Source organism: Perognathus longimembris, chromosome 5 (genome assembly GCF_023159225.1).
Source record: "Perognathus longimembris pacificus isolate PPM17 chromosome 5, ASM2315922v1, whole genome shotgun sequence".
Lineage (NCBI taxonomy): Eukaryota > Metazoa > Chordata > Mammalia > Rodentia > Heteromyidae > Perognathus > Perognathus longimembris.
Genome location: NC_063165.1, coordinates 83,301,575 through 83,327,826, shown reverse-complemented (window position 1 = coordinate 83,327,826; position 26,252 = coordinate 83,301,575). Strand labels below are relative to the sequence as shown.

Genomic DNA, 26,252 nt, shown 5'->3' with positions numbered 1-26,252 from the left:
AAATGCCAAATGAATAAATCGAAGAAACACAACGGGTCAGGAATACAGCTCAGGCATCCATGAAATGCAAATGAACACTGCACTGCGATCCCTCCCCCCTGTCAGAATGGCGATCGTTATAAAAACAAACAACCAAAACTGCTGAGGACGGGGAAACACTTGCGCGTGGTTGCTGGGAGTATCAATCAGTGCAGCCACTGTGGCAGTCAGTCTGGAGACTCCAAAAGCAACAACAACCCAGAGCAAAATACCAAACAAACCCGCAATTACCACAGGACCTCCCTGCGTGACTCCAGGACACACAGCCAAGAGGAACACAAGGCAGCACACCATGGAGATTGCTGCACACCCACGGTTATAACAGCACAGTCCAAACAGGCCCTGGGCCCAGGTGCCCATCAGGGGAGGAAGAGCTAATAGAAAGGTGGCACTAGCACCTCAGCCATAAAGATGCAATGATGCCCTGGAGAGGATCAGATTATCATGTTAAGTGAGGTGAGTAAACCCAGACTCAGGGCCACCCCCCCCACCCCCCTTCTCTCTCCTGTGTGGAATCTAGACCTCAGAAAAAATAAATGGCAGGAGTGTCAACCAGGGACTGGGGAGGGGGGGTTGTCAGTGAGGAGGTGGGGCGTGGAGAGGGTTGAAGGGGTCTAGGTGGATCAAGCACTCCACACATATTCTCTAAAATAGAGAAATGAAAAGTGGGAGAGGGGTGAGGAGGACAAGAGGCTGCCCAGTTCAGGAGACTCTGGTTGTGTTTAGGTGTGCACCTGTGTGTGTGTGCGTGCACGCGCGTGCATAATCTGTGGTTGAGGGAGAGAGGACACCAATGTTATTGGTACTGATATACCTGACGTTCCCACACCGGTTCCCCCACACGGGGGGGGGGGGGGCACATGGGGTGCCAAACCCCATCCCAGGGTCCCAGGGTGCAAATGAGAAGTGAGGTTCCCAGAGCAGCGGCCGCCGGGTGGGCGGTGTGGACGCAGGGGCTGTCGGGGTTCCACCTTCATCCTCGCCCATCCTGGGCTCTCACCCTGAGCCTCCTGGCCTGACTGACTCTCCCCGAGGGAACAACAAGGGGTGGGGGGAGAAAAGCATGCGGTGAGGTAGATGAGAAGGGACGGGGGATGAAGTGAGGGGGGGAGGGAAGGGAGAAGGAAAGGGAGAGAGGGAAGGATGGAGAGGGGAGGGAGGGAGGGAGGGAGGAGAGGAAGGAAGGAAGGAAGGAAGGAAGGAAGGAAGGAAGGAAGGAAGGAAGGAAGGGAGGGAGGGAGGGAGGGAGGGAGGGAGGGAGGGAAGGGAGGGAGGGAGGGAGGGAAGGGAGGGAGGGAGGGAGGGAGGGAGGGAGGGAGGGAGGGAGGGAAGGAGGGAAGGAGAGGGGAGGGAGGGGCGCAGCCGGGTGGTCCGCGGAGCTCCCGCACAGCCCGAGTCTGGGTTTGGGGAAGCCCTGGGCTGAACAATTCCAAGAATGTTCGGCGGGGTCCTTTCGGGAACGGTGAGCCCGGGGGGGGGGGGGGGGGGGGGCGGGGGGCGGGGGGCGGGGTGGCTGGGAGGGGATTTCTGTGGCCCGGGGGCCCCCCCCGCGCAGGACGCGCCCCGGGCTTTGGGAACTCCGCGAGGGCTCCGGGGCGCGGGGGGCGCGGGGGGCGCGGGGCGCGGGGGGCGCGGGGCGCGCGGGGGGCGCGGGGCGCGCGGGGGAGGCGGCGGGCTGGAGCGAGCGCGGGCTGCGCCGAGAGGCCGCGGTGAGGGTCCCCGGGGGGTCAGGGATGCCGGGGTCCCCGTCGCCTTCCCGCCCGGGGTTCAGGTGAGACGCGGGCGTCCCCGCGCTCAGTGCGGTGGTGGGGGGGGGACGCGGGGCTCCGCGGGTCCGGCCGCCGCCAACTTCTCCCCGGCGGCGCGCGCGAGGGCGAGTCCCGGGGGCGGGCGGGCGGCGCGGGCGTGACCGGGGCGCCGGGCCGGGGCGCGCGCGGGGCCGGGCCGGGCCCGGCGGCGGCGGCGGCGGGGCGGCGGGGCGGGGGGCGTGGCCGGGCCGCGGGGACCGGGGAGCGCGGGGAGGAGGGACTGGCCCGGGGCGACCTGGCGGAGGGCGCGGCCGGGGCGGGCTGTCAGGTCCCCCGGCCCGGGTGGAGCTGGCTCGCGGGCGGGCGGGCGGCCGGCGCGCGGATCGCGGATCGCGGAGCGCGGAGCGCGGAGCGCGGATCGCACCGGCTGCGGACGGACTCGCTCGCCCCTCGCCGCGCGGCGGACGCCGAGCGCCGCCGGGAAGCCAGGTTCGTGTCGCGTCGCCCCGGCTCCCCTCCGATCCCGCGCACTTTTCCATTTTCTTTCTCTTTGCACTTTTCTCCGCCCCGCGATCGGCGGGGAGCCCCGGTGCCCTCGCCTCCGGCTCCATCTCCTCTTATGTAATTGATGCCGGAATCGCACGGGGGTGCGGGGAGGGCGGCGGGGGTGGGGGGGCGGGGGGGGCGGGCAGGGGCTCTTTTGGAACGAGAAGTTTTTTTTTTCCCCCTTCCTAAGCGATCGGTCGCAGCCTGGTGGGTGGAAGGCGGGGGGTTTGCTGGGCACCGGGGTTCCTCGGTGGCCTCTCCAGCCGGTCCCTCCTCCCTCCCTCCCGGGTACCTGCCCGGGGAGCGGCGGGTCCGGGCACCGCGCGGGGGGCCCCGGCTCCCCGGAGGGCGCGCGTCCCGGGGTCCGGGGCGCGGCGGGCGCGGCGGGGCTGGGACTCGGTCCCGCGCTCCGGGCTTCACCTGATAGTCAGGGGAGCCCTGGGTTCTCTTGGGTGCCCCCCACTCGGTGTAAATCAATCGTGAAGCCGGTGCGCTCCCTCTCCGCCCCCCCCAGCCTCAGTTTCCCTTCTTTGGCTGTCACGCACAGCGCGGCGCACGTGTGGGAATAAGTTAATGCTGCAGAAGGAGGAGGATTCTCGGCTCCACTCGGGTTTCAGGGCTGGGAGACGGAGGAACGAAGGCTTCATTCAGTCCAGGGGTGTCAGGACTGTGGCCGGCCTGGCTCCTCTTGGTGGTGGTGTGCAATGGGAGCCTGCGGGGTTCTTGGTGAGCTGGGCCTTCTGACCCCCCACCCCCAACCCCCTGCCTTCTAAAGGAACTTTAACTTCTCAGGTCAAGCTTCTTAACACATTTGCGGGGGGGGGGGGTGGGGGCTGAGATGGGTCACCAAGGCAGGTTTGTGGTTGCCTATCCCACTTTATTTGTAGGATTAAAAGTACCAACTTCATGGTATGCTCTCTCTCTCTCTCTCTCTCTCTCTCTCTCTCTCTCTCTCTCTCTCTCTCTCTTCCCACCCCCCCCCCCCATGGTAGGGCATGTGGTGAACTTGGATAATGGGAAGCTGGTGGTAGGTCCCATCCTAGCATTCTGATCCCTAGTTTCCTGACTTTGGGGGGAAATTCTCGAATCACTTGTACTTACCTGGAATGAGTCACGACCACGACCACGTCAAGGAGGAGTTAGTTAAGGCACAGCCTCTCCTCGTTGCTGGAACGTCCTGCTGAGGGGCAAGGAGACTCAGGGAAGGGTTTCCAAAGCATGTGCATGAGGGGGGCAGACAGGCTTCTGGGTGGTTGGAGGATGCTGCTACCTCTGGGATACGGTTAGAAAGAGCAGGCAGCTCAGCCTGCCCTGCCTCCCCTGCCCGCGAGGCTTTCTGCTGCCTCCCTGGCAATCTCTTAGGAGCCCAGCTGGCTTGCATTCTTCTCCGGGTAAGAAGCAAGCCGGGAGTGGGAAGCCGGGGAGAGAGGCGCGCCCGCCCGCCTGCCAGGCCACGCAGGAGTTCCATGCTGGGAGTCAGGTTCCGTGGGTGCCACCCACACGGCTGCTCCGGCTGCTCCGCTCCCCGGCCTTGAGCTTCCCTTCAGAGAAGCACCCAGTGACATTTCTAAAAAAAGAACCAATGGCAAGGGAAAGAAGTGGGTTGTTCTGCCGCTAAAACATTTCTCAAGATTGTCTTCTGAAATATGATTAGAGCGCGGGGGGGGGGGGGGGAGGGAGGATATTTTTAGGGGAGTTCTCAAGCAAATGAGATTTTAATATTCAAATGTTCTTAAGGTCAATCTGGAAGTCCAGAGGAACAAGGGAAATGATTCTTCTGGTTTACTTCTCTGTAAGGAATCCAAGCCTTGAACTTGAACTAGAAGAACCACAGTCAAGGCAACTCCTCTCATCACCCGTGAGACTTAGCTGACATGAGTTACATAATTATTAACAAGACATGGCAACATCCAGGTACATTATATTCTGTCTTCAGTGAGCAGCCACTGTTTTCCCGGCACAATTAAATACTGTTGTTTAGTGTTGTCCTTGAAAGAGCCTCATGCAATCAAGAGGGCTGTGTTTAAGACTTTGGATTCGGCACTTTACATTCTAGTGTGGTCCATTTATTAATAAGGGAAATGACCGGCACGGTTTTGTGCCGGGTCCCCTAACGGCCTTCAGCTATAGAGTCGTTCTCTTTCTATTTCTTGTGGTGCCTCAGTTTCCAGAGCATTTCACCTCGATTCCAGAGCAGTCACTTGTCCAGGGGCTGAATTTATATCAAGCCCTAAACCACTGATCTATTAGCTTCTGACATTCATGTCTACAGGCATGTGGGAAACTTGAAGTTGTCCTAAGCTAATTGGTAAGCTAATTGTAAAGAGTTACTAAGCCTCTAACAAAAACAGTGGCATTTCATGTTTCGGCATATATCCCTTTAACTTGCCACCCCCAATTTCTGCAAGAAGCAGAAATAGCTGGAATGGCAGGAAACAATTGTATTTCGAACAGTGACCTAACCACGTGTTTCCGACAAAGAATGTTGACAATTCGTGTGGGTTTGGCCAGCACAGTCTGGCCTGAAGCCTCTGGGTGCCCCTTCTCTGCACCCTCCTAGGAGGGCTAGGGGGATGGTATGTGAGAGACATACACATAGACTGGCACATGGAAAGAACCGGTCTCCTGCTTGGTTGGTTGGTGCTCTACTGCTTGAACAATGCCTCCATCCTTGCTTTTTGCTGCACTGTGTAGGAAATGAAGTCTCATGGACTTTTCTGTCCAGACTGATCCTCCAGGTAGCTCCTCAGTAGGCAGGCTCAGCAAATATATTTTCCACTTGAGCTGCCCAAAGGAAAAGTCCACGTGGTTTTGTTTCGCCACCAACTTTGGTCCGGTGAGTGACCACTTTCAGAATGTTGTCTAACCAGTTTACTGGACACACGTCTCAGAAGTAGTCATTTTGAGCAATAAAAAAAATACATGTTGTTGTCATAAGTAAAATAAACTCCCTGCGGTGTTTGTTCCTCTTGGATTTTTTTTCTGCGGTCATAATTCAGATGACTGCTTGGTCAGGTGTTTGCTCCCTGAGGCTTTATCTGTGCTCATACTTGAAACTATGGCTTAGTCAAAACCTCCGGGCACTAGTCATTGATTTGTGAAGCTCACAAAAGAAACCCCAGGAGCAAGATATAAAGTTAACCTTTCACATTAGTCCAGAGTTCAGAAGAGTGAGTTTAAAATGCTGTAAATAGTAGTAGAGAAATCATTTGCTTACAAACTTCTGAAGTAATGCTAGGAAGGCAACCAGCCAAGTTCCTGTTTTTAGTTTGTTGAGATCTCCGGTGATTACCGAAAGGTAGGAATGGAGAACTAACCAATTCCTGCGGTTGTCTATGTGTTCTTTCAAACTTGAACTTTTGATTTTTCAACAAAAGGAGTATTTGCTAATCTAAATGGACTTTTTGCTCTTATTCAGCAGTGTGTGTGTGTGTGTGTGTGTGTGTGCGTGCCAATATGGGACTTGAACTCAGGGCCTTGAACTCTTGCTTGGCTTTATTCCCTCAAGGCTGGCACTCTACCATTGAAGCCACACCTCCGCTTCCAGCTGGTTAATTAGAGGTAAGAGTGTCTGGTGTCAGGGACTTTTCTGCCTGGGCTGGCGACAAGTCTTGGTCCTCAGACCTCAGCTTTCTGAGAAGCTCAGATTATAGGCAAGAGCCACTGACACCTGGCTTCAGCCCCATTTTTAAGCAATTAGAAAACCATATATATATATATATACACACACACACACATACATATATACATATACACACACGCACAGAATTTTTTTTTCTTCGCATCCACTCAGGTGTCCTCGGTGGCCTTCTGACCCATCTCTGTTTCTGCAGCCTATAGGTGATGGGCAGGTCCGAAAGTCAAATGGATATAACTGACCTCAGCCCCCCGAAGCCGAAGAAGCAGCAGCGATGGACCCCGCTGGAGATCAGCCTCTCGGTCCTCGTCCTGCTGCTCACCATCATCGCCGTGACCATGATAGCGCTCTATGCAACCTATGACGGTGAGTGCGCATGCGCCCGGCGCCTTTCCCACGGCTGCGCGCGCGCGTGCGCCTTGCGCCTTCCCGCTGGTGCGCGTGCGCCGCTCCCACGGCGGCCGCGCATGCGCCTTGCGCCTTCCTACGGCCCTGTCAACCTGGCGGCCTTCCAATAAAGGGCCAGCACCTGCCAGGTGTACACTTCGTGTGCTTAGGTTGCGCCCACCCTTGTGTGGCCGACTTCAGTCACAGCCACTGGCATTCCTGAGGGCTTGCTTCCTCCCCAGGAATTTGGGGGAACCTGATTTGGGGTCTTGACAGATCTGCAGCGGGGATTGGTGAAGATTGCCCCTTTCATGAGAGAGAAATGATTAACTGAGGGATGAGTGAAACGGGTGGTTATTTCAGTGGAATAGGTCAGGACTTAGCTGGTGGAGAAGACAGGATGAGGCTTTGTTTTTTTTCTGCATAATTGAACTTGCAGTGTAGGATTTGCCTGGGTCGTCCACCTGCGCGTTGCTTTTCAACTATCAGCAGTGATATCTAAGGCTTAGCATTCAGCCCTTGCGTTAAGAAATCGCCTATTTAATTGGCAGTTTCTTTAAAATAACAAGAGGTAAAGAGGGATTAGGACATGCGTTTTGTAAATGTTTCTGTGTCCGTTCTCCTCTTCCTAGATGGTGTTTGCAAGTCATCAGACTGCATAAAGTCAGGTAAGAGATCACGCTCACATTTGACGGTTTCGCAGCGGAGGGCGTTTAGTAATCAAATGTTGGTGGGGGTGTGTGCACTTGTACTTCGTTTATGTCTGCATTCATCACAGATCACTTATTTGTGAGTTTGGCTTTTAGTTAAGGAAAATAAAAATATATTGAAGTGGTAGAGGGATTCATTTCAATATTCTAGAAAATGATTTTGTATTTTAATCTTGGGGTGTTAAGGGAAGGGAGTAAAAACTGTGGTGTGTGTGTGTGTGTGTGTGTGTGTGTGTGTGTGTGTGTGTGTGCTGGGAATGGAGTTAGAGAGCAAAGCTGCACAGCTAGATGGGGTGGGATCAGTGTTGGCCGATCTGTGGTGGGCGTGAATTCAGAAGCGAGTGAGTGACTGTAGGTGAGGTAGGAAGAGGACTGGGAGAGGCTGCGGGCGGGCCAGGCTGTGGAAGTGCAATCACTGAAGAGGGAATGTTTGACATCACAAAAAAGGAGCAAGAACGAAGCCGGTGGTTCTGGAAGTAAGCTCAGTGCTAGTCTAATACGAGCAAGGCCCTGGGTTTGACACCAGCATGGAAAAAAGAAAGGAAAGGATGCATCGTGTGGTTGGAAAGCAGTCCCAATACAGGCCGGGCAGATGGGTACATTACAGAGCCTTGAAAACCCACGGTACCTGTGAAAGCAGAGGAGGAGTGAAGGTTTTCTTGGACATGGGTCTGATGAGGTAAAGGCTGAAAGGTGGTTTGGGAAAGGCTGGACTGGACATAGGGCATGAGGCGCCTGTGTGGTGGTGATGGAGACTTGCGTGTGATGGATGCACTCCTGGAACAGAGGCTCTCCGGTGGTGGCGGCTCTCCGGTGATGGAGCCTCTCTTGTGACGGAGCCTCCGGTGATGGAGCCTCTCCTGGGGTGGAGCCTTGTCTGAGGAGCTTTGCCTGTGTCTGTGTAAGTGTGGGTGAGGTAACAGGAAGGAAGAACCCGGTGACTCGGCAGGTTGATGAAACCAGGCACAGTGAAGTTGGAAATGATGTCACCTTCAAAACTCTGGAGCTGAGAGAAGGTGGAACCAGCTCTGCAGAAACAGAGGTGGAGATGAGCCCGGTGTGCTTCGTCCAAGCTGGAGGACCCATGGCAGGACAGGCGGACAGTGCCACGGGCAGGTGGCAGGGGAGGCAGATGCAGGACAGGAGGACGGCAGGACAGGCAGACGGCAGGACAGGCAGACGGCAGGACAGACAGACGCAGGGATGCCAGCACGGCTGGAGTTTGACACGGGGCCGTCCATAATAACGTAGACAGAACGTGGCCAAAGGAGCCGCTCAGCCACCGCAGCGTGGGAGAGGAGGTGACGGGAGCGCGAACCCCTGGTTAAAGGAAGAGGGCGTCGGTCCAGCGTCCTTATGTCCTTCACGAGCGCGCCGCCGGCTCCTCCTCTGCGTTCTCTTACTCTTGAGCGCTGCATGAGGTTGGTAAGGACGTGCCTGGCTGTTCTCGGTCAGGGTCCGGCCTCGGCTCTGGTTGTGTTCTGATTGTGTTTTGCCCTGGGTCTCCGTGTGAGGAGAGCAGAGACGATGACCCGAGTGTGAGGAACACCCCATTGTCTGCGGAGTTCAACAGCACGGACTTTCTCCACCAAGGGCTTGCACACACACACACACACAAAGACACGTCGTTCTCCTCCAGGCTCTGCTCAGATTCCCCGGGCGTGGAGATGCCAGGGTCCCTGTGGGTGGTCGAGTCAGCCTGAACGAGGGTGTCAGCATTAGTCCCCCGCAGACCCTCCCTCGCCCCCTCTGCCAGCCGCCCTGTCCTACGCCCCGGGTTGCGCTCTGAGACTCCCACCGCGGGGCTCCCTTCCGTCTGCAGCGCATTTCGCCTGTTGCCTGCGTCGCTTCGCTTAATCCATCCTCTTCCTCTTTGTCCTCTTCCTCTTTATTGTGAAGAACCTGGGTTATTTCATGCGAGGCGTATTTTTACAAGCACGCCCAGGTGGTGCTGCTGCACAGGTTTGGGGTTCCTGCTCAGGGCACAGACAGCCTGGGGGTCCTGGTGCTGCGGGGGGACCGGCTCGGGGTGGTGTCCATCACAGGTGAGCCAACAGCCTGAGCCGCAGCCAGGCAGGGGACGCCCTCAGCTCGTCCCCAGCTCCCCTCAGAGGAGCCCTGGGCTCCTGCAAGCTTTCTGCGCTTTGTGGGGTTCATTCCTTCATGTGAGAACTCAGAACTCAGAGAGAAGTGAAATCCAGAGGGGGACGTGTTGGGTGATCCTTTAGGCCTCAGAAGCCTGCTGCTTTGGGCGCGTCCGTGTGCGTCTGCCACCTCGGCCCTCGCATCCCGTGGCTCAGCAGGGGTCTCTGTGCGTTCACGTCACGTCAGCTCCATGTGACGTCTGAGGCCAGGTAGCCTTGCGGAGGACAGAAGGTCAGGTGGAGTGGAGTGGCACGTGCCTGTAATCCACACTCTGCAGAAGGTCATGGGCAGAGGCTGGCTGTGGGAAAAGTGTGAGACCCTGCCTAAAATACACACCGGAGCCAAAAGGGCCGAGGCAGGGCCGGTGTGGTCGAGCACCAAGCCCTGGATTCAGTTGCCTAGTACTTTAAACGTAAAAGAAATTAGAAGTGTATTTGGCTCACAGTTAAGAGGTGAGCAACTTAATTCTGAGCAAGAGAGCAGCACTCTGGAGTAGGGTAGGCATGGTGGGGGTTCTGGAGGCTTGGCGAGCAGCAGGGGCCAGATGAGGCTCCTCCGAGAACTGTGCTTCACTTCCACACGGTGCAGATTTTAGCTCCCAGGCGGACATCCGGTGGGCCAGGACTCGGAGAGGAGATATTCTGTTCCCCCCGCAAGGAAGCAGTAGCTTCACGGTCTAATCTGGGGTTTGTGTGTATGTAGCCGGGTCTCGTATCAGCAAGGCCCCTAGACCACCCAGCCGTGAAGGGCGGGGGACCACCTCGGGGTGACCCACTGGCACCCTTCGACTGCATGCTGGATTTATGCATGACAGAGTCACGCGGGGAGAAAGGACAGAGCAATCATCCTGGGCAAACAGACCCCAGAAACACACTTCTACTCATTTCCCCATCTCAGGTAGGGATTCGCTGTGGACAACTTTCCCAACTCAGTTCTCTCTCTGTGGTCCTGCTTGCCTTCAAATTTCTCCAGTCAATCAGTGTCTGCCAGTCCAGTTCTGGTGGAGAAAAGGCTGTGGTCAGTTAAGAAATAAGTATGCTTCTGTAGAGCAGGTTTTTCTTACCTTCTTCGGACGTTTTACATAGCAGTGCACCATCGCTTTTACGCGTGGTCAAGGAATGGAAAAACTAGACAAGTTGAATCAAGCACTTAGAGAGGAGAGAGAGCCCTGTTCAGTAAGCTCATGGGAAGTTCAAAGGTTTGCTTTACAGCTACAAAAATTATGCGTTTGCAGTTTCCATGTGTAAAGTACACTACCTGAACTCTGTCAGCAGTGTGAGGAGCCCAAGCCGATCCAATTAATGGATTACTTGAAGGAAATGGAAATAAAGAATATTCATAAAATCAGAACAGGAGTGTCTGTCACCCAAGCCCTTAAATCCTGAAAATTTCCATTATTTAAGAGGTTGGTGGTAGTCTCTTATTTGGTTCTATTTCTAGACTGACCAGAAAAATTTCTCTCTGTTCAGGGAAATGTACAGAAACAATACAGAGAGCTCTATAGACTTCTGGCGGGATTTGTGGATCTCTCTATATAGATACAGATGTGTGAGAGAGGGTTTCCTCTATTTTTTCGTGGGCTGGTACAGTGGGTCGAATGCAAGGCCTTCAACTGTTGCTCCGCTTTCTTACTTACAACTGGTGCTCTACCACTTGAGCCATGCCTCCAGTCCGGCTTTTGGTTAGTTGGGAGATGGAGTCTTCGGGGACTTTCCTGCCTGGGCTGGCTTCCAACTGAGATTATTCCCCAGGTCTCAGCTTCCTGAGTAGCTAGGACTTGCGGCCGTGAGCCACTGGTGCTCAGCTGAGGGAGGCGTTCTGATGGGAACTGGCTGGAGTCATGTCACATCATGTCTCAGCGTGCGCTTTGCTTACGACCGAGAACCCGCAAAGCTGCCGGTGGTGTGTGAGGCGCTGGAGCCGCAGGAACTGCTCTGGAGTTCCGCGTGCAGAGGCAGAAGGCTCCGGAGGAGAGGGGATTGGCGCGCTGCTCTCCCGCCCTCCCTGGTCTCACCCATGCCGGTCTTGACCGAATCCCTGATTCAAGTGCCAAGCTCTTCAAGAAATGCCCCGTGGACACCCCGGGAGCCCTGCTCGGTCAGAAACCTGGGGGTCACTTAGCCCCAGTCAAATGGATGTCTAAAACCTAACTGCGCCGGACTGCCATAAGAAAGCTAGACAACACCAAGTGTCCGTGAGGTTGGGAGGAAACCTCGTATGTGACCATTATTCTGGGAAGCAGTTTGGCAGTTGTTACCATAAACCTTACCCCATAGTTACTCAACAGTGCAGCGATTCCAGTCCTGGGAGGTGGAAACACACATCCTGGTAAGCATTTTAGTGGGATTGCTCAGCACCACACTTTTCACTCCAGCCGATGCTCGGAGATGACCCTAATGCCAGCGATCACGTGACTAAGCGAAGTGGAGTACTGTAAGATCCGCAGAGCCACGTGGCACGCCGTTCCTTTATCTGCAGCTTGCAGAGAAGGCAAAAGTGCAGGGGGTGTGAGGGGAATCAAATCCTGACTGCCGGGTCTGGCGTGGAGCAGGAGTGGGTGCTAATGGACACAGGAGACCGGAGAGAAGGAAGTTGTGAATGTTGTTTTAAAGAGACACTGATGTGATGAATAATGGAAGCAGGAATCTCTCGAAAGCTGACTGCGTCTTTTTCCGTTAGGCGAGGCTTGGCATCGGAGATAGTGGTCTATGATCTGAATGAAGTCATTTGAGCTGTGGTGTGCATTCTTTTCCCTACGTACAGACATTGGAATTGAAAGTCTCATTTCACAGAGAAGCTGCGGGGACAACTGGCAGTCCACCTTGAGTTACTTGCCTCGCCTTGAAATACGCCATAGGGCTAGGACACAGATACATGCCACTTACCATCTGATTTCATGAAATCACAAGTGTGCTCTTTAATGCTTTTTACTGAGAAGTCACAGAGACAGACGGAGAGAGGGGGGGGGATAAACTCCTTATCTCACTGTGTCCACTGAGCTGGCCACATACGTATCCGGCAGATTTAGAGAGCCCCTCCTAGGCCCCCAGCTTCTGTCTCGTAGCCTCTAAAGGGAGGGGAGCTTAGCTGCCTTTCCCATTGCTTCCTGACTTTAACTTCTAGTCCAGCCAGCCCTTTCTATATTTCTTAAAATTACTTTCCCCATCTCCTTGCTGGCCTGAGCTGCCTCCCTGCCGGTGGGCGTGCGGGAAGGTATGAAGACAGACAGGTTGTGCAGTGTCCTGTGTTGGCCAAGGCAGGAGTTAGATTCTCGATTCCATGTTTGGGCATTTGATCTCCTGTCTGTAGCAGCGGTGTGGGAAACCTGGCCCATGGTCCAAGCACAAAGGGTGGACTTGAAGAGAAACTGGCAGTCTTGCAAGGTCGACGTCTGTGTGATGGGTCTGAGATTACACAGCAATCTTGTGCCTACTGCATGCACATCCCTCTTCCGGTTCCTCGTTGGCTGCGTGCCGAGGGGTTTACCTTCTCTCCTAGATGTCACCTGAGTTGTTGGCTATTGGCTAATGGCTACATGCACCTCTTGAGGTAGGTTGGTTGAATTCTGGAAATAGACCTTTATCTCCACCCCTCTTTTTATTTCTTTTTGTGCCAATCTTGGGGCTTGAGCTCAGGGGCTGGGTGCTGTGGTTGAGCTTTTATTTTTGCTCAAGGCTAGTACTCTACCACTTGAGCCACAGCTCCATTTCCAGCCTTTTGATAGTTCTTTGGAGATAGGTCTCACTGGTTTTGCTTGCCAGGCTGGCTTTGAACCATGATCTTCAGATCTCAGCCACCTGAGTTGCTGGAATTACAGACCGCTCCAGCTCCCTCTTTGTTCTTCTGTGACAGGAAGACTTTTCTGGAGATGTGTTTTCTGGCTAGCACACAGTTTCTACCTATTTTCTCATATTTTTTCAGTCCATTGCTCGCTTTGCTAATTGGTCCTATTTGTCTATGGACTTTCCAATATGTGAACTTTCTCATACCCACAAATCACTATACAAACAAGCTCCTGGTCATGTTCCACTGAGGATCAAATACCCCATCTGGGAAATGGACCACCAGCAGCATTATTTCAAACAATGGGAAGCCGTAGAAGTGGGGGGTGGGGTTTCAAATGAAGCATGATGCAGTCAAAGTTGCTACAAGAGGGCTGGCTGTGGAGAGGGAATACCGTGGTCAGGTAGTAAGCCTCATGCACTTACCTGGTTGAGGGTCATGACGGCCGGGGTCCAGTCGATAGTGTTTGCTCTGGACAGAGTGGATCGATCTGGGCAATACCTTGTGGGAGGTAGAGTCCACAAGTCCCAGAGCTTACGTGAACAGGCAAGATGGTGAATGGGAGTGAGGAGCTAGAGTGGACAGTTCTGGACTGGGTAACTCTGGTAGGTATGCCCATTCACCATGCCAGGGAGCACGGCACCTTACCCAGGGGACCCCTGCCACGAGGCGGGCACACTGGCTCCAGAGTCTCACAGGGCTGGAGTATAAAGAAGCAGGTCAGAAACAAGCACGTGAGAGTCTCAGCCTACGGTTGATGTTTCTAGGGGGAACAAAATGGGAAAGAGAGCCCCAAGTGGCACTGGAGGAAGCAACAGCTTACCTACAATCAGAAGAGGAAACGGGAAAGGAGTCACCAGGAAGGAAGAAAGAGGAATGAGAAAACGGCGAGGTCGCCCACGCAAATGGAAGGGCAGAATGATTATGGAGCCCGGGGATCACAGGAGCTAAACACAGCCGGAGGGCGAGGTTGGGGGTCCCGGTGGGAGATGGGGAAGGAGACGGGGTCCCCACGCAGTGGCAAGTAGGAGCTAGGGATAAGGAGAAGATTGCTCTTGGGGAGCAGGCCCTCCCCTTGCTCTGTGACATGGAGACAGCAACCGATGGGGCGGCTCGCCCTTAGGTTCTGGAAAGGTTTAGGGGCTGTGTGGGCAGCATCCATTGCTTCTGCTTTCTAGATATCTGCCACATTATCCCAGGACGTCTTTGGCTGACTAGAATTAGCAACGCCACTTTCATCCCTTTCCCGAGCCCAGCTGAAAACTCAAAATGAAGCGACGGGTTCTTAAGCCATCTTGTTTAAACATTTCTCAAAGCGAGCATCCTTCAAAACTTGACAAAACCCAAAGCAAGCAGAACTTTTACATGTCCGAAGTCAGGTGGTCTTTTCTGTGTGGTTTCTGTTCTGTTTTTCTTGCCTTTGGTCCAGCGGCATCCGATGACAGCACCTTAGCTGTGAACGCAGTGGTAATAAATTGGAATTAAGATCGCGGTGGGGACCAGATGCTCGGGAAGATAAATGAAGGCATCTGTCTGCAACCTGCCAGTCAGCCGAGCATCTTTTCCTCTGAGGCTAATGCCTAAACAAAAGCAAGCAAGTAAAATATAGGCATGTGAATAAGGCCCTATCTCTTAAATGGATTTTTCCCTTTGAATTAATCAAAGCTTTCCTGAGCTTCAAAGAAATTCTTGAAAAACCTCTCACATAACTAAAAACTTATAATTAGATGTTCATGACAACCAAGTATTAACTTACAAATGCTTCCCCCCCCCAAAATATCCCTTTATGAAGTTCTGTAACTTAATTTTCTGATATAATGAAATTAAGCTATTTTTTAATATCTCTGCTGGTCTGAAGATAAAATAAATTCATTATCCCCCCAAACACACGGGTATAGCAATGAGTGACTTCGCCACTTAAAAGCCAAGAAGCCAAGTAGTAATGTTTGTGACAGGGGAATTATTCCAGTCACATTTGAGGGAATCAGATGAAGAACGCCAGCTTGAGTCTTTGAAGACACTGCATAGTGTTCTGCGACCAGCGTAGGACAACACAACGAGAAGTCCCGCCGCACACCCATGCACACCACAGAACCAACACAAGAAGCGGGAGATGTGCAGAGTTCACACGTGGCGCTGGAGGTCCCAGGGGGAGGGGAGCCCCAGCCCCGCCTCAACCTGCCACCCACTGGGGCCACAGGAGGTGAGTCAGGGCTCCGTGTCCTGGCTGCCCTCGGCCTGCTTCTCTGCCCTGACCTTCAGTCCAGTTGTTGGGCTTCTGTGTCATTCTTAGGGAGGCTTGACTCCTGACTCTTTCCCCAGTTCTGGAAACGACTCCCGCTTCCGCTCCCCCTCCAGGCCTTCTGGGACTGGCTCTTGCTCGACCGACCGCTCACCTCGTCCCCTCCGGTCAGAGCTGGGGAACTGGCTGTGTCCCAGGTCCCCTACCACTGCCCTTCCTAGGTGGCGTGCCGGTCTGCTAGCCCTGCTCACCGGTCCAGTGTCTTCCCCGTGCTTTTTCTTCTTATTATTAAACTGTTTTCTTTATTGTCAAAGTGTGGTGCAGGGGGGTTACAGATTTCCAGTGCTTTTCAATGTATGTATGCATGTATGTGTACGTATGTATGTATGTTTGCATGTGTTGCTTAGCTTTTTCGCTCAAGGCCAGATTCTTCTACTCCTGGCTTTTTGCTGGTTAATTGGAATCTGGCTTTGAACCTTCATCCTCAGATCTCAGCCTCGCCACCAGCCCCCAACTCCAGTGGTTTTCAGTTGAGAACTTCTGTCTCTGGGTCTGTCTGGAATAGGGCCCAGCCCCACGGGGCCGGCCAGCCCCTCTACCTGAGGAGAGGAAGCAGCTTTTGTGGGCACAGCAAAGGGAGCAAAAGCGATGTCTGCCTGCCAGGCCGCTGCCCCTGGTCCTTTTCATTTGTTGACTGATTACCGAATAAAAGAAAATCTATAATGAGATTATATATGTGATTACATGTGAAAGGGTTCAGTGTTTCCCCCAATACTGCTTATCTGAATTTAGTGAGTCATTTTTTTAATTCAAGGATTGTAATAGGCAAAAGGATCTAGTAGCAAAATATTTAAGATTCGAATAACAGTGTCTATGGATTTTATAAACAGCAGATGGTGATAATGGACAGATAAACTTTGCTTTTATCTTGTAATGGTCTCCTTCTTTAAGGACTTTTTTTTTTTGAATTAGCACACAGTAGTTATGCCAGGTGGAGGTTTCATTGTGGCATTCCTCTACGTACGTACAACGTAATGCACGTGTAATTCCACGCGTAAAATGGGACCTCGCCTGTTCAGACTCACCCCTCTCTTCCTCCCCTGCCCCCTCGCCCACACCTATACTGAGAACAAGGGCTCCTTTTAGCATCGCTGCCCATCTAAGTCCCGTGCCTCCGTTCCCCACAGCCCTGCCCATTCTCCAGGTCTCGCCCCTCTCCACCAGGCCCATCTCCTCGGCTGGCAATAAAGTCAGTTATGTAACCTTCTCCGTGGTCTAAATTGCTTTGCTAATTCTTCCCTCCTAAGCTAGAACTAGGTCAGCGAGGAAGTTTTCGTGCGCATTGCTCCTTTCCCACTTGTTCTGGTTTCAGAGAGAGAGTTTCCCACTATTTCCTCGCATGATTAAGAAGTTCTGTTCTCCAAGACCAGGGCCCGCCGTCTGGTGTCTCTTTCTCCGCTCGGGTTCTTACTGGCATCCCCAGTTCTGTGCTGTTAATGTGCCCCTTTGTCCCCCGGGCACTGTTATTTAGCTCAGGTTCTTCATTTTCTTTTTTTTCTTTTCTGGTACCAAGTTTTGAACTCAGAGCCTCGGATTTTTCCATCTTGCTTGCTGGGCTGGTGCTGTGCCACTGAAACCAGCCTTCCTGCCCTGCTTTCCTATGATTATTCTGGAGATGGAGTCTAGCAAGCTTTTCTGTGAGGCTAGTTTCAAACCATGGTCCTCTGGATCTCTGCCTGCTGAGTAGTGAGGACCCAGATAACCGGCGTCACAACCATCAACAATTATCACGGGAGGCTGCTGGAGGCTCCGTCGCTCTCCCTGTGGAATGCCGACTCCAGTTCCTCGATTGCTCAGACATTTGACTGGATTATGGAAACACACTGCAGGTGGGAACGCTTCCTGGCCTTTAGATTACTTGTCAGGTGTGTGTTTTCCTTATCCGCTGAACACTGGCTAAGTTTGAGAAAGAAAAACAAAACCTGAGCCAAGTGAAAGAACCTGGCATAGCTGGAGAGATCCATGCCATAGCTGATAGGGTGACATCAAAGCTGGATAGAAGGACGTCATGGCTGCATAGAGCAGTTTCAGAACTGCCTAGAGTGATGTCATAGCTGGATAGAGAGATGTCAGCGCTGGATAGAGTGACAACATGGTCGGATAGAGCAACGCTACAGCTGGACAGAGTGATGTCACAGCTGGTTAGAATGACATCACAGCTGAATAGAAGGACACCATGGCTGCATAGATTGATGTCAGAGCTGGATAGAGCAACATCATAGCTGGGTAGAGGGATGTTGGTACTGGATATAGTGACATCATAGCTGGATAGAGTGACATCATAGTTGAATAGAGGGATGTCTGAGCTGGATAGAGGGATGTCAGATCTGGATAGAACCATTTCAGATTTGGATAGAGGGATGTCATAGCTGGATAGAGGGGATATTCAAGCTGGATGGGGTGACATCATAGCTGGAGAGGGTGACACTGCAGGAGTTCACCTGCATTATGAAGGCAAAAGTTGTGGTTCAGGTGAAAATCTACAAGCTATGAGCAGAAAGATGGTGTCCAGCCATGAGTCATGCTGTGGTCCGTGCATGTGGTACCGCGTAAATAGAGGCCCTCAAAAATAGTTGCTGAAATAAAATGAAGTTTCGGAGCCTGTTCCAAGACTTTTGGAGAAGGAAAATCACGGAGCATGAGCCACAGGCTCTCTAGGCCTGGAAAGGCGCTGTGAACGCATAAACACACGGAATCAAACCGCCTCGACGGAAGCCTGCCCCCTCAATGCTGGGCTGACCGTAGGAGCTAAGTTTAATGGCGCTACTTCGTTTCATTCCCAGCCGCTTTTTAGAAGGGCCAGCAAGCTGGCTAAACCTCTCTTTGTGTACCTCAACCAAAGTTAAGCGAAGGCAGAAAGCTGTGAGTTGTTCTCGGTACCTGCACCTTATTTGAGATCTGCTGGTCATTCTCCACCAGCAGCTTAATCCAAGTAATGTGTCTAAACCAGAGGAGCATGGGAAGGCTTCAAAGGTCAACCTCCGGAGATGTCCCCGCCAGCATCCAGAGACTTTGAGATCTACCCAGAGTGCTCCTGGGGAGGGGGCGGGGCAGGGGTGCCCCGTTACCCTCTCCTGGACCTCCCACTGTAGTTCTAAAAAAGAAAATCAGTACTCTTCACATTAGCATCAACAGAAAACCTGCTAACTTCATTGAAGCATCCTATTGTATTTAGGTTATATCGTAATACCAAATAGCTTTTTGCCAGTTCAGTCTTTCAGGATTCAAAACACAAATTGGACCTGAAAAGGAAAATTCATTTTTAGACGTATGGCACTTGAACTTAATAGTAACGCTGGTGCAGCTCTTTCATGTCTTAATAGAATATGTTCTGTTTGTGAATTTTGGAGGGAATCCCTTCTGGAAAATTCTACTTGATCCTGCCTAGGTTGTGAACCAGCCCTTCAAATAGATTCTGAGACAAAGTTAAGAGATTTCACTGGCTTGAGAACAGCCAACTAAAGACTCGGGCAGTCCATTTGATTTTAGAGTTCTAAAAAATCCAGGGCCAAATAAGGTTTTAAAAAAACTTCATATAGCTGCATGTATATTATGGAGAAATTAAAATCTTAATTGGGTGTAAAGAAAAACCACGGTTGCTATGTAAATTAATCTCGATTATACACACACACACACACACACACACACACCATTTCTAGAGAGCTTCTATGATTTCCTTAGTATTACTTGGAGTTATGACAAATAATATTGGAAAACAATATTATTGGAAATAATATTGGAAAACAATAATATTGGAAAAACATCGGCTTAAAATCTTTAGGCCTCAATTCAGTCTGAATACTCTCTATGACCTTGGGCATGTGATTATTCTGTGCCTAGATTTCCTTGAAATAGTTGTGATATTTCCTTTTATAGAACTTTTTTTTATATGTGCTGGTCTGGGGGCTTGAACTCAGAGTTGGCTCTGTTGCTGAGCTTTTATCTCAAGGCTAGCTCTGTTCTACCACTAGAGCCGTAGTTCAACTTCTGGCTTTCATGATGATTGATTGGAGAAGCGAGTCTCAGAGACTTTCCTTTCTGGGCTGGCTTCCGATTGCAGACCTCAGACCTCAGCCTCCTGAGTACCTAGTATTATAGGTGCGAGCCACAATTTTCAGGGAAGTTATTAAAAGCAAACAGGAAAATGGAGAGCAGTCGTATCTATCTAGACTCTGACACTAAGCTATTTGTGTTCAAATCCCAGCGTTGCCCCTCACTAAGCATCTGGCCTTGGCCACAAACCATGAGTTTATATTGTAAATCTCCAAAATGGTATCTCCAGCACATACACCAGGGAGGCCGGGACAGGAGGATGGCAAGTGTTAGGCCAACCCAGGCTACATCACAAGACTCTGCGTCAAAATGAACGAACAAGCAAGTAAATATAAAGGTAGCACATGCATTTGCCATGTTGGAATAAGGGAAAAATACTAAAGCAGCTACGCAAGTGCTCAGTATCAAGCTAAGGGCTTCGTGAGTGCCCAGCACATACCAGCTACTTCCCTCATCACTTGCGAATGTCTTTGTCTAAAGGCAAATGTAAGCCCTACTCTACTTGTAAATCTGGTAGAAAATGGACTCAGTTCACTAGGTGCAGGTATGTGTATGCGTGTGTGTGTGTGTGTGCGCGTGTGAGTGTGTGTTGGTGCTAGGGCTTGAACTCAGGGCGTTAGTGCTCAGCTTTTTCACCCATGCCTGGGGCTCCGCCCCTTGAGACCCGTGCCTCCGCGTCTGATGTTTGCAGGTTAATTAGAGAGAAGCATCTCAGGTTTGTAGGCGTGACTGGCTGCTCGTCTAGATTGCCCGATCTCAGCCTGACAGGTCACCAGGGCCGGCCAGGCCCCCAGTCTTCACCATCTGACTTACAATTTTTTGACATCATTTGATGTAAGATTTTTTTTTTTTGCAACTTTAGGCCCAAATGAATGCACACTGCAAGTGCATTTGTTCGGCATCGTACTTGGAATTCCGACTTCGGATCTTACCTCTGGCTGGTGATGTTGATGATTGTGAACGCACCATAACCTCCATGGCTGGGCTTTGGTGCTCAGTTGGTTAGGCCTGTATTCAATGCAACTATATTTCCCGTTTGCAGCAAGTTTATCAGGACGCAGTCCAGTTGTGCCGAGCACATGAAATATAGTGAGCAACTGATTACTCTTCAAGCTGGAATACCAAATATAGATCTCTTTGCTTTAAACGCATGTGTGCAGAGCGGCCTTTCTAGGCAGGAAGCTTCCACCAGAGTTTCTAGGGTAAATCCGGAGTCCTTGAGCTGTTTGTTGGTCACTGATGGTGTCACAGGGGACAGGCGGCACAGGAGTCGAAGCCTCCGCCAGGGCCAACCACTGAATGTAACCAGAGCGCCCAGGGCAGCAGTGCAGGTACACCCAACATCTGGAATCTTCCCTCACTCTCCTTTCCTCATCCCAGGAACCCCACAGATAATTTGGGGGCAAAGATTTTCATTTAAAAATGAAGAGTGGGTAGCCAGGTGCCCGTAGCTCACACTTGTTATCCTAGCTACTCAGGAGGCTGAGATCTGAGGCTCATGGTTCAAAGCCGGCCTGGACAGTAAAGTCTGTGAGACTCTTATCTCCAATGAGCCACTAGAAAGCAGGAAGTGGAGCTATGGCTCAAGGAGTAGAGCACTAGCCTTGAGCTGATGAGCTCAGGGACAGCGCCCAGGCCAAGAGTTCAAGCCCCACAACCAACAAAATAAAATAATAAAACTGAAGCAAGAGTTGTGGGAGAATCCAGAACGCTTGTACTGAAAACTGTTCGGTTTTATTAGCCCTCAAGCCTGTGTGCTTGTTGATTTCCAGTCATTTTCTCTCCGGGAATGGTCCCCAGATTCTACTTTCCACAAGGCTCTGTCAGAGTGGAGTCCTTTGTGACCCATTGTGATGGCAATTGCATTTTCTTTGTGTGCTTTCAGATGTCCTGATTTGGCCTTAGTTTTGGTTGGGGGGCGAGGGAGGAGAGAGGCAGCAGGAAATGAGGTCAGCGATGCTGTCAAAGGAGATTTTTCAGTTGCCAGAAGTCACCTTGTAAAGTAATCAGGCGTATTAGTACCTGCTCATATAATCAGGCTTAGTACCTGCCCTTCAAGCGGGCCTTTCCGGTGGAAGGCCTGCCTGGTACGTGGGTGCTGTCCTTCCATCTGCACAAGATGGCATCCGCCGCGGGGTACCCCAGCATGTATGTCCCTGGCCTTTGAAGACACCAGAGCAGCCACCAGCGAGCCTGATCACAGCGAAGATACTCAAATCGAAACGCTGTGTGGTTGGGGTCCAGGCGCGAAGGGCTTAAACCAATTTGGAGAAAACAAAACAATCTGGAACTAGTTTTGCCCGTGTACACACCCCCAAACCTTTCTCCCGTGCCGACCGAGAATACCAGCGCAGACGTTTTGCCATGGAGAGAGAGGGGTCTACTTGGTGCCCGGCCTGTTTTAAATGTGTCAAATACATCATGACAAAAAGCCTTAAAGACAGGCAATCAAGGAAGAGATGGTGTGCGTGTTACCCTGCCGCCAAGCCGTGCTACCTAATTCATGCAGTCGCTCAATGTTTCAGAAAACGGAAAGGAGAGCCGCGCCACGTCCTTACTCCGGGTGAAACCCGGGCTTGTGGGTCTACTGACTTCCCAGAGCGGACTGGTAGCCCCAGAACCAATTGCTGAGACGCACTTGGTCATCCTCAGACATTCGCAGACCCGCAAAACGTGTCGGTGTCGCCCCTAGAGTCACTGCACTGATTTGGTGACGATGTCAATTTATGGAACTAACTCCTACGGATAGTAAGAATCCACCACCTGTCGGGCCTTTTACTTCCATCAAGTAACTCATACAGAAAAGGTTCAACGGCCCACAGAGGGATCAAGTGTAAAAAAAAACAATGAAATCCCCGCTGGGTGCTGAAGGCCCCGCCCCGCCTCTCATCCTAGCCACTCAGGAGGCTGAGATCTGAGGATCGCAGTTCAAAGCCAGCCCGGGCAAGAAAGTCAGTGGCATTCTTATCTCGAATTAACCACCACAAAAAAAAAAAAAAGAAACTGGAAGTGGAGTTGTGGCTTGAAGTGGCAGAGCACTAGCCTGGAGCCAAAGAGCTCAGGGATATAGGCACGTGCACGTCCGACTAAGTGGCTAGAAAGCTGGCCTCCAGGAGCTGTCCGTGCCCCTCCCCTGGCAGCCAGCAGCCCCTGGTCCTGTCAATCACCTGCCCCTCCTCAGTGCCCTGTGCCCCTGGGGGGAGGGCCCTTAGCTCGGAGCCTTGCGCACACTGGAGTGGGAGTCCTGATGACTCGGTCTTGGGAAAGTGCCTTCATCTTCAACCACTAGGAAGTCTCCGAGCCCTGGGGTTCGAGGCCGGTCTGTCTCATTTAAGAACCTAGCCATTCCCGCAGCCTACCACGCACGCGCCTCCCAGTTCATATCCGCGCAGTAATGAATACAGTAATTAATGGCTTCCCGGAGGCTGGCTGAGCTTGTTTTTAAGTTGTTATAGTCAAATAAGCCAGGAAAATATTACAAGGAGATTAGTTAGAGGGGGGAAAAAAAAACAGTGTGTCATTTGTTATCAGCCCAGAACATTCAGGACTGTCATTTGTAAGAAATAAGCTCATTATGAATGGGAGATTACTTTCCTTGTGGTGATGTGACTATTTTCTTAAATTAAAAACCATTTTTTTCTTTATTGCAAAAGAAATGAACATTCATCTAATCCGAACTGGAACATAAAGAGGAGCAAAATGGAATGCACCCACGAGCCTCTCCCTGGGTGTAAGTGTCCTGGCAGGTGTCCACCCGGACCTTCTGAGTGGATGGAATATGTTTTCGGTGTTCTCAAGCCTCTCACTGGACCCGTCCACCAGTATTCACGCCCAGCACAGGTGCCTTTGCTGGGTTATTTTGTATGTCGATCTAGTGAGGTGAAGGACTGGGTTTGATTTTTAAACTCTGTTTGTTTGCTCCAAAGTCAGAAACCCACAGATAAGGAGACATCCGAGGAGCCCAGGCGTGGCCGAGCCTCGAGCGAGGCTGGGTAATTCGAGCACAAAGCACAAAAACAACCGGTGTGACCGTTGTGGGTCTGTTTCTTACCGTCCTGCTCCCCGCGCCTCTACCGCTCACTTCAAAGGAGAGCCGGAGCTGAGGAGGTCCGGAGAGCGGGGTACACACCAAGAGCCCCACGCCACGAGAGGAGATTAAAGGAGGTTGATCAAAGCCCTAGCATAAAAGCCTTCGCCTGTGACTTGACTTGGCCCAGGGCCCCAGCACCCTCCTCAGAACAGGGCTGTCTTTGAAGCTGGGGAAGCGGCCCGGCTGGGCGGCACTCTCCGGTCAGAAGGGCTCTACGGGGCGGCCCCGGAGCCGGCAGTCCTCCTGCCTGCCTCTCCCGAGCCGGCCCCCGGCCCGTGCTCGGCCTGACCCCTGCCTCTTTGGTGTGGGGTACGTTTGGGTGCTAGGAGGTCTTCTGTGCTGCAGATCTGGGGGAGGGGTGAAGTCCGGCTGCTTTCCGAGCCCGCTGGGCTCCAAACAGGTGATGCGACCCATCCTCCACCCCCCTGCCCATCACTGCTCTGCTCTTGCTCCTGTCCCTGTACTGCCCTCTTGGGGGACATTGTGATGTGGGTGGGCTGCCTTTCCCCCAGAGAGGGGGATACTCCCTACCCAGACCACGGTGGCCTTTCCACCATCCCACTTCCAATGTGCCAGTGCTGGATTCTGGTGCCTTCCCTTAGCTTTGTGTCACTCTAGGCTGGTGCTCTACCATGTGAGTCACCCTTCTACTTCCAGCTTTTGGCTGGTTAATTGGAGATAAGAGGGCCAGGACTAAGCACAGGAGTGCTGTGGTAGCGTACTCCACCTGCTGGGAACAGCGCCTGCGGAGAATGTACAGGAAGGAAGGGGAGGCCCGCGTTGAGGCCAGGTTAAAGCGCCGGTGATCTCGCCTGGGAAAGACAAGGCAGGCCTTTCTGAGCAAGTCTGAGAGCAGTGCAGAGAATCTGTGGAGCTTTTATCGGTGAAATTCAAAGCAATCACAGGAATGGTGGGGGGCGGGGGAGTCCTGTCGGGGGGAGTTGGTTGCGTGACTTTTAACCGGCAGGAACGACCCTGTGGGTTCACACTGATTGTGGAAGGGGTTACAGAAAAGAGTGCAAGAAATTACCAACAAGCTGAGGGGAGAGGAGGAAAGATTTCCAGGCAGGGAAGCCATGTCCGCCATGGCACTACACGGCAGAGCCTAATGAAAGTTGAGAGGGGGGTGGCCCGGAGTTCGCGTTGAGAAACCGGAGTCTGGGGTGATGGACGTGGGGGCCGGGGCTCCGCTGCAAACTCGAGAACCCCACCGTGTGTCTTGCTGGCTGGCGTCGGGAGCAGGGTTCTTCCGGAAGCTCATCTGAGCGCCGCTGCTCTCTCCTCACGAAGCTCACCGGGGTGCTCTCAGGCCGAGAGTGGTGAGCAGACCCCGCGGCCTCCCCCCAGCCATGTCCTCCGGGGGCCAGCGGGTCAAATCCCACACACCCCTTATCAGCTGCAGCCCCTAGCGGAGTCAGTGAACGCTCAGTGTTGGTTGATTTGCATTTCCATTACCGTCTCCAAGATAAAAGAGGGGACATAAGATAAACAAACGTGCTACAGTCCGCTTTAATAATGAGGTACTCTGCGCCGGGAAATGCAAATCAGATGTAAATTTGAGTTGAAAACATTTTGCGCACGAGAACCAAGGGGGAGTAACTGGCTTCGGCTCGGCTGCACGGATCAAATCCACCTTCTGGACTCCCACTGACATGTGAGATCCCTGTGCCCCGAAGGGCAGAGATGGCGACTACGTTACCAGAAGGGAGACCGTGGGCAAACCAGGGCCCGGGCGGTCAAGGAAAAGGACTGTGTTCTTCTCCCTCTGGAGATAGTGACTGACAAGAAACCCGATTGTTCTGGAGAGAATGGTGGGGAGACTTATTGGGGTGAGGAGAGGCTGGAGGGAGCACGGGAGGACTCGGAGATCGTGCGAGGATAACATGACCCAGCTAGGATGAAGGAAACGCGGGGACCGCACACAGGTAAGATTCCTTGTGGCAGCGGAACCGACGGTCGCATAGGCAAGAAGGGGCCCCCCTCCGTCCCATTGGCGTTGCCGTCAGCAGATCTCCCTTTGTCTTCAGAAGCATGCCTGTGTCCCATATCCAGTTCTGTCTCTGGTCTTTCAGCCGCCCGGCTGATCCAGAATATGGACTCCAGCGCTGAGCCCTGCACAGACTTTTTCAAGTACGCCTGTGGCGGCTGGCTGAAGCGAAACGTCATCCCAGAGACCAGCTCCCGCTACAGCAACTTCGACATCCTCAGGGACGAGCTGGAGGTGATCCTCAAAGGTGAGCGGGGGCAGGACGTCCACCCCACCTGTCCCCCCCACCCCCACCCCGTTTAGATAAAGCTAGAACTGCTAGTGGTTACGGGGGTGGCGCCCAAGATTCAAGTCGCTGTTGTTCCTGGCGTTGGTGGCCTCTCCTACCATCCCTGCCTGTGTTGGTGGGTACACAGGCGGTAAAGGTACGGTTTGTGGGTACACGTAGCCCCTCCATCCCCAGAGATGATCCACGTGTGCCATTTCAGGGGGAACAGTGAGTGACTGTCAGTGCGCTCTGCCTTCTCCGCGTCCCCCCCGTCCCTTTAAGATGCGATTCAGGTTTGTCTTCCTCCGATCTTCAACCTCTGTTCCGTCTTCCTCTAGAAGTTAGTTACTTCTAAGGGGAAAAAAAATCTTTTGCTCCTCTAACATCTAACTATGTAGAGCCATCTGTTTAATCATCGTGAACAAGGAGTGTGCAGCTACACAAGGAGAATCCTAGTCCAGCCCCCTCAGGGACGTGTCCCTTGTTGTCACTTGCTCTTGCTGTCTCAACTTCAAGCGCCGTGGCTCTCACGTAGGGCAGAGCGCTGTACGTGCCAG

General features: G+C 52.7%; 1 protein-coding gene across 2 annotated transcripts in view; it reads left to right on the top strand.

Moving 5' to 3' along the window:
• Window positions 1-1,478: 1,478 nt before the first annotated feature.
• Mme (membrane metalloendopeptidase) overlaps window positions 1,479-26,252 on the top strand; it is a 63,976-nt gene continuing 39,202 nt past the window's right edge. Inside the window, exons 1-4 of one of the 2 annotated variants that reach the window (XM_048347228.1) lie at window positions 1,479-1,501; window positions 6,167-6,336; window positions 6,990-7,025; window positions 25,513-25,674. In XM_048347228.1, coding sequence (XP_048203185.1) covers window positions 6,177-6,336; window positions 6,990-7,025; window positions 25,513-25,674 — 358 coding nt within the window. In that variant the 5' untranslated portion in view covers window positions 1,479-1,501; window positions 6,167-6,176. Of the gene's footprint in view, window positions 1,502-2,222; window positions 2,277-6,166; window positions 6,337-6,989; window positions 7,026-25,512; window positions 25,675-26,252 lie in introns of those variants that run through there. The other variant, XM_048347229.1, reaches the window with a different exon arrangement.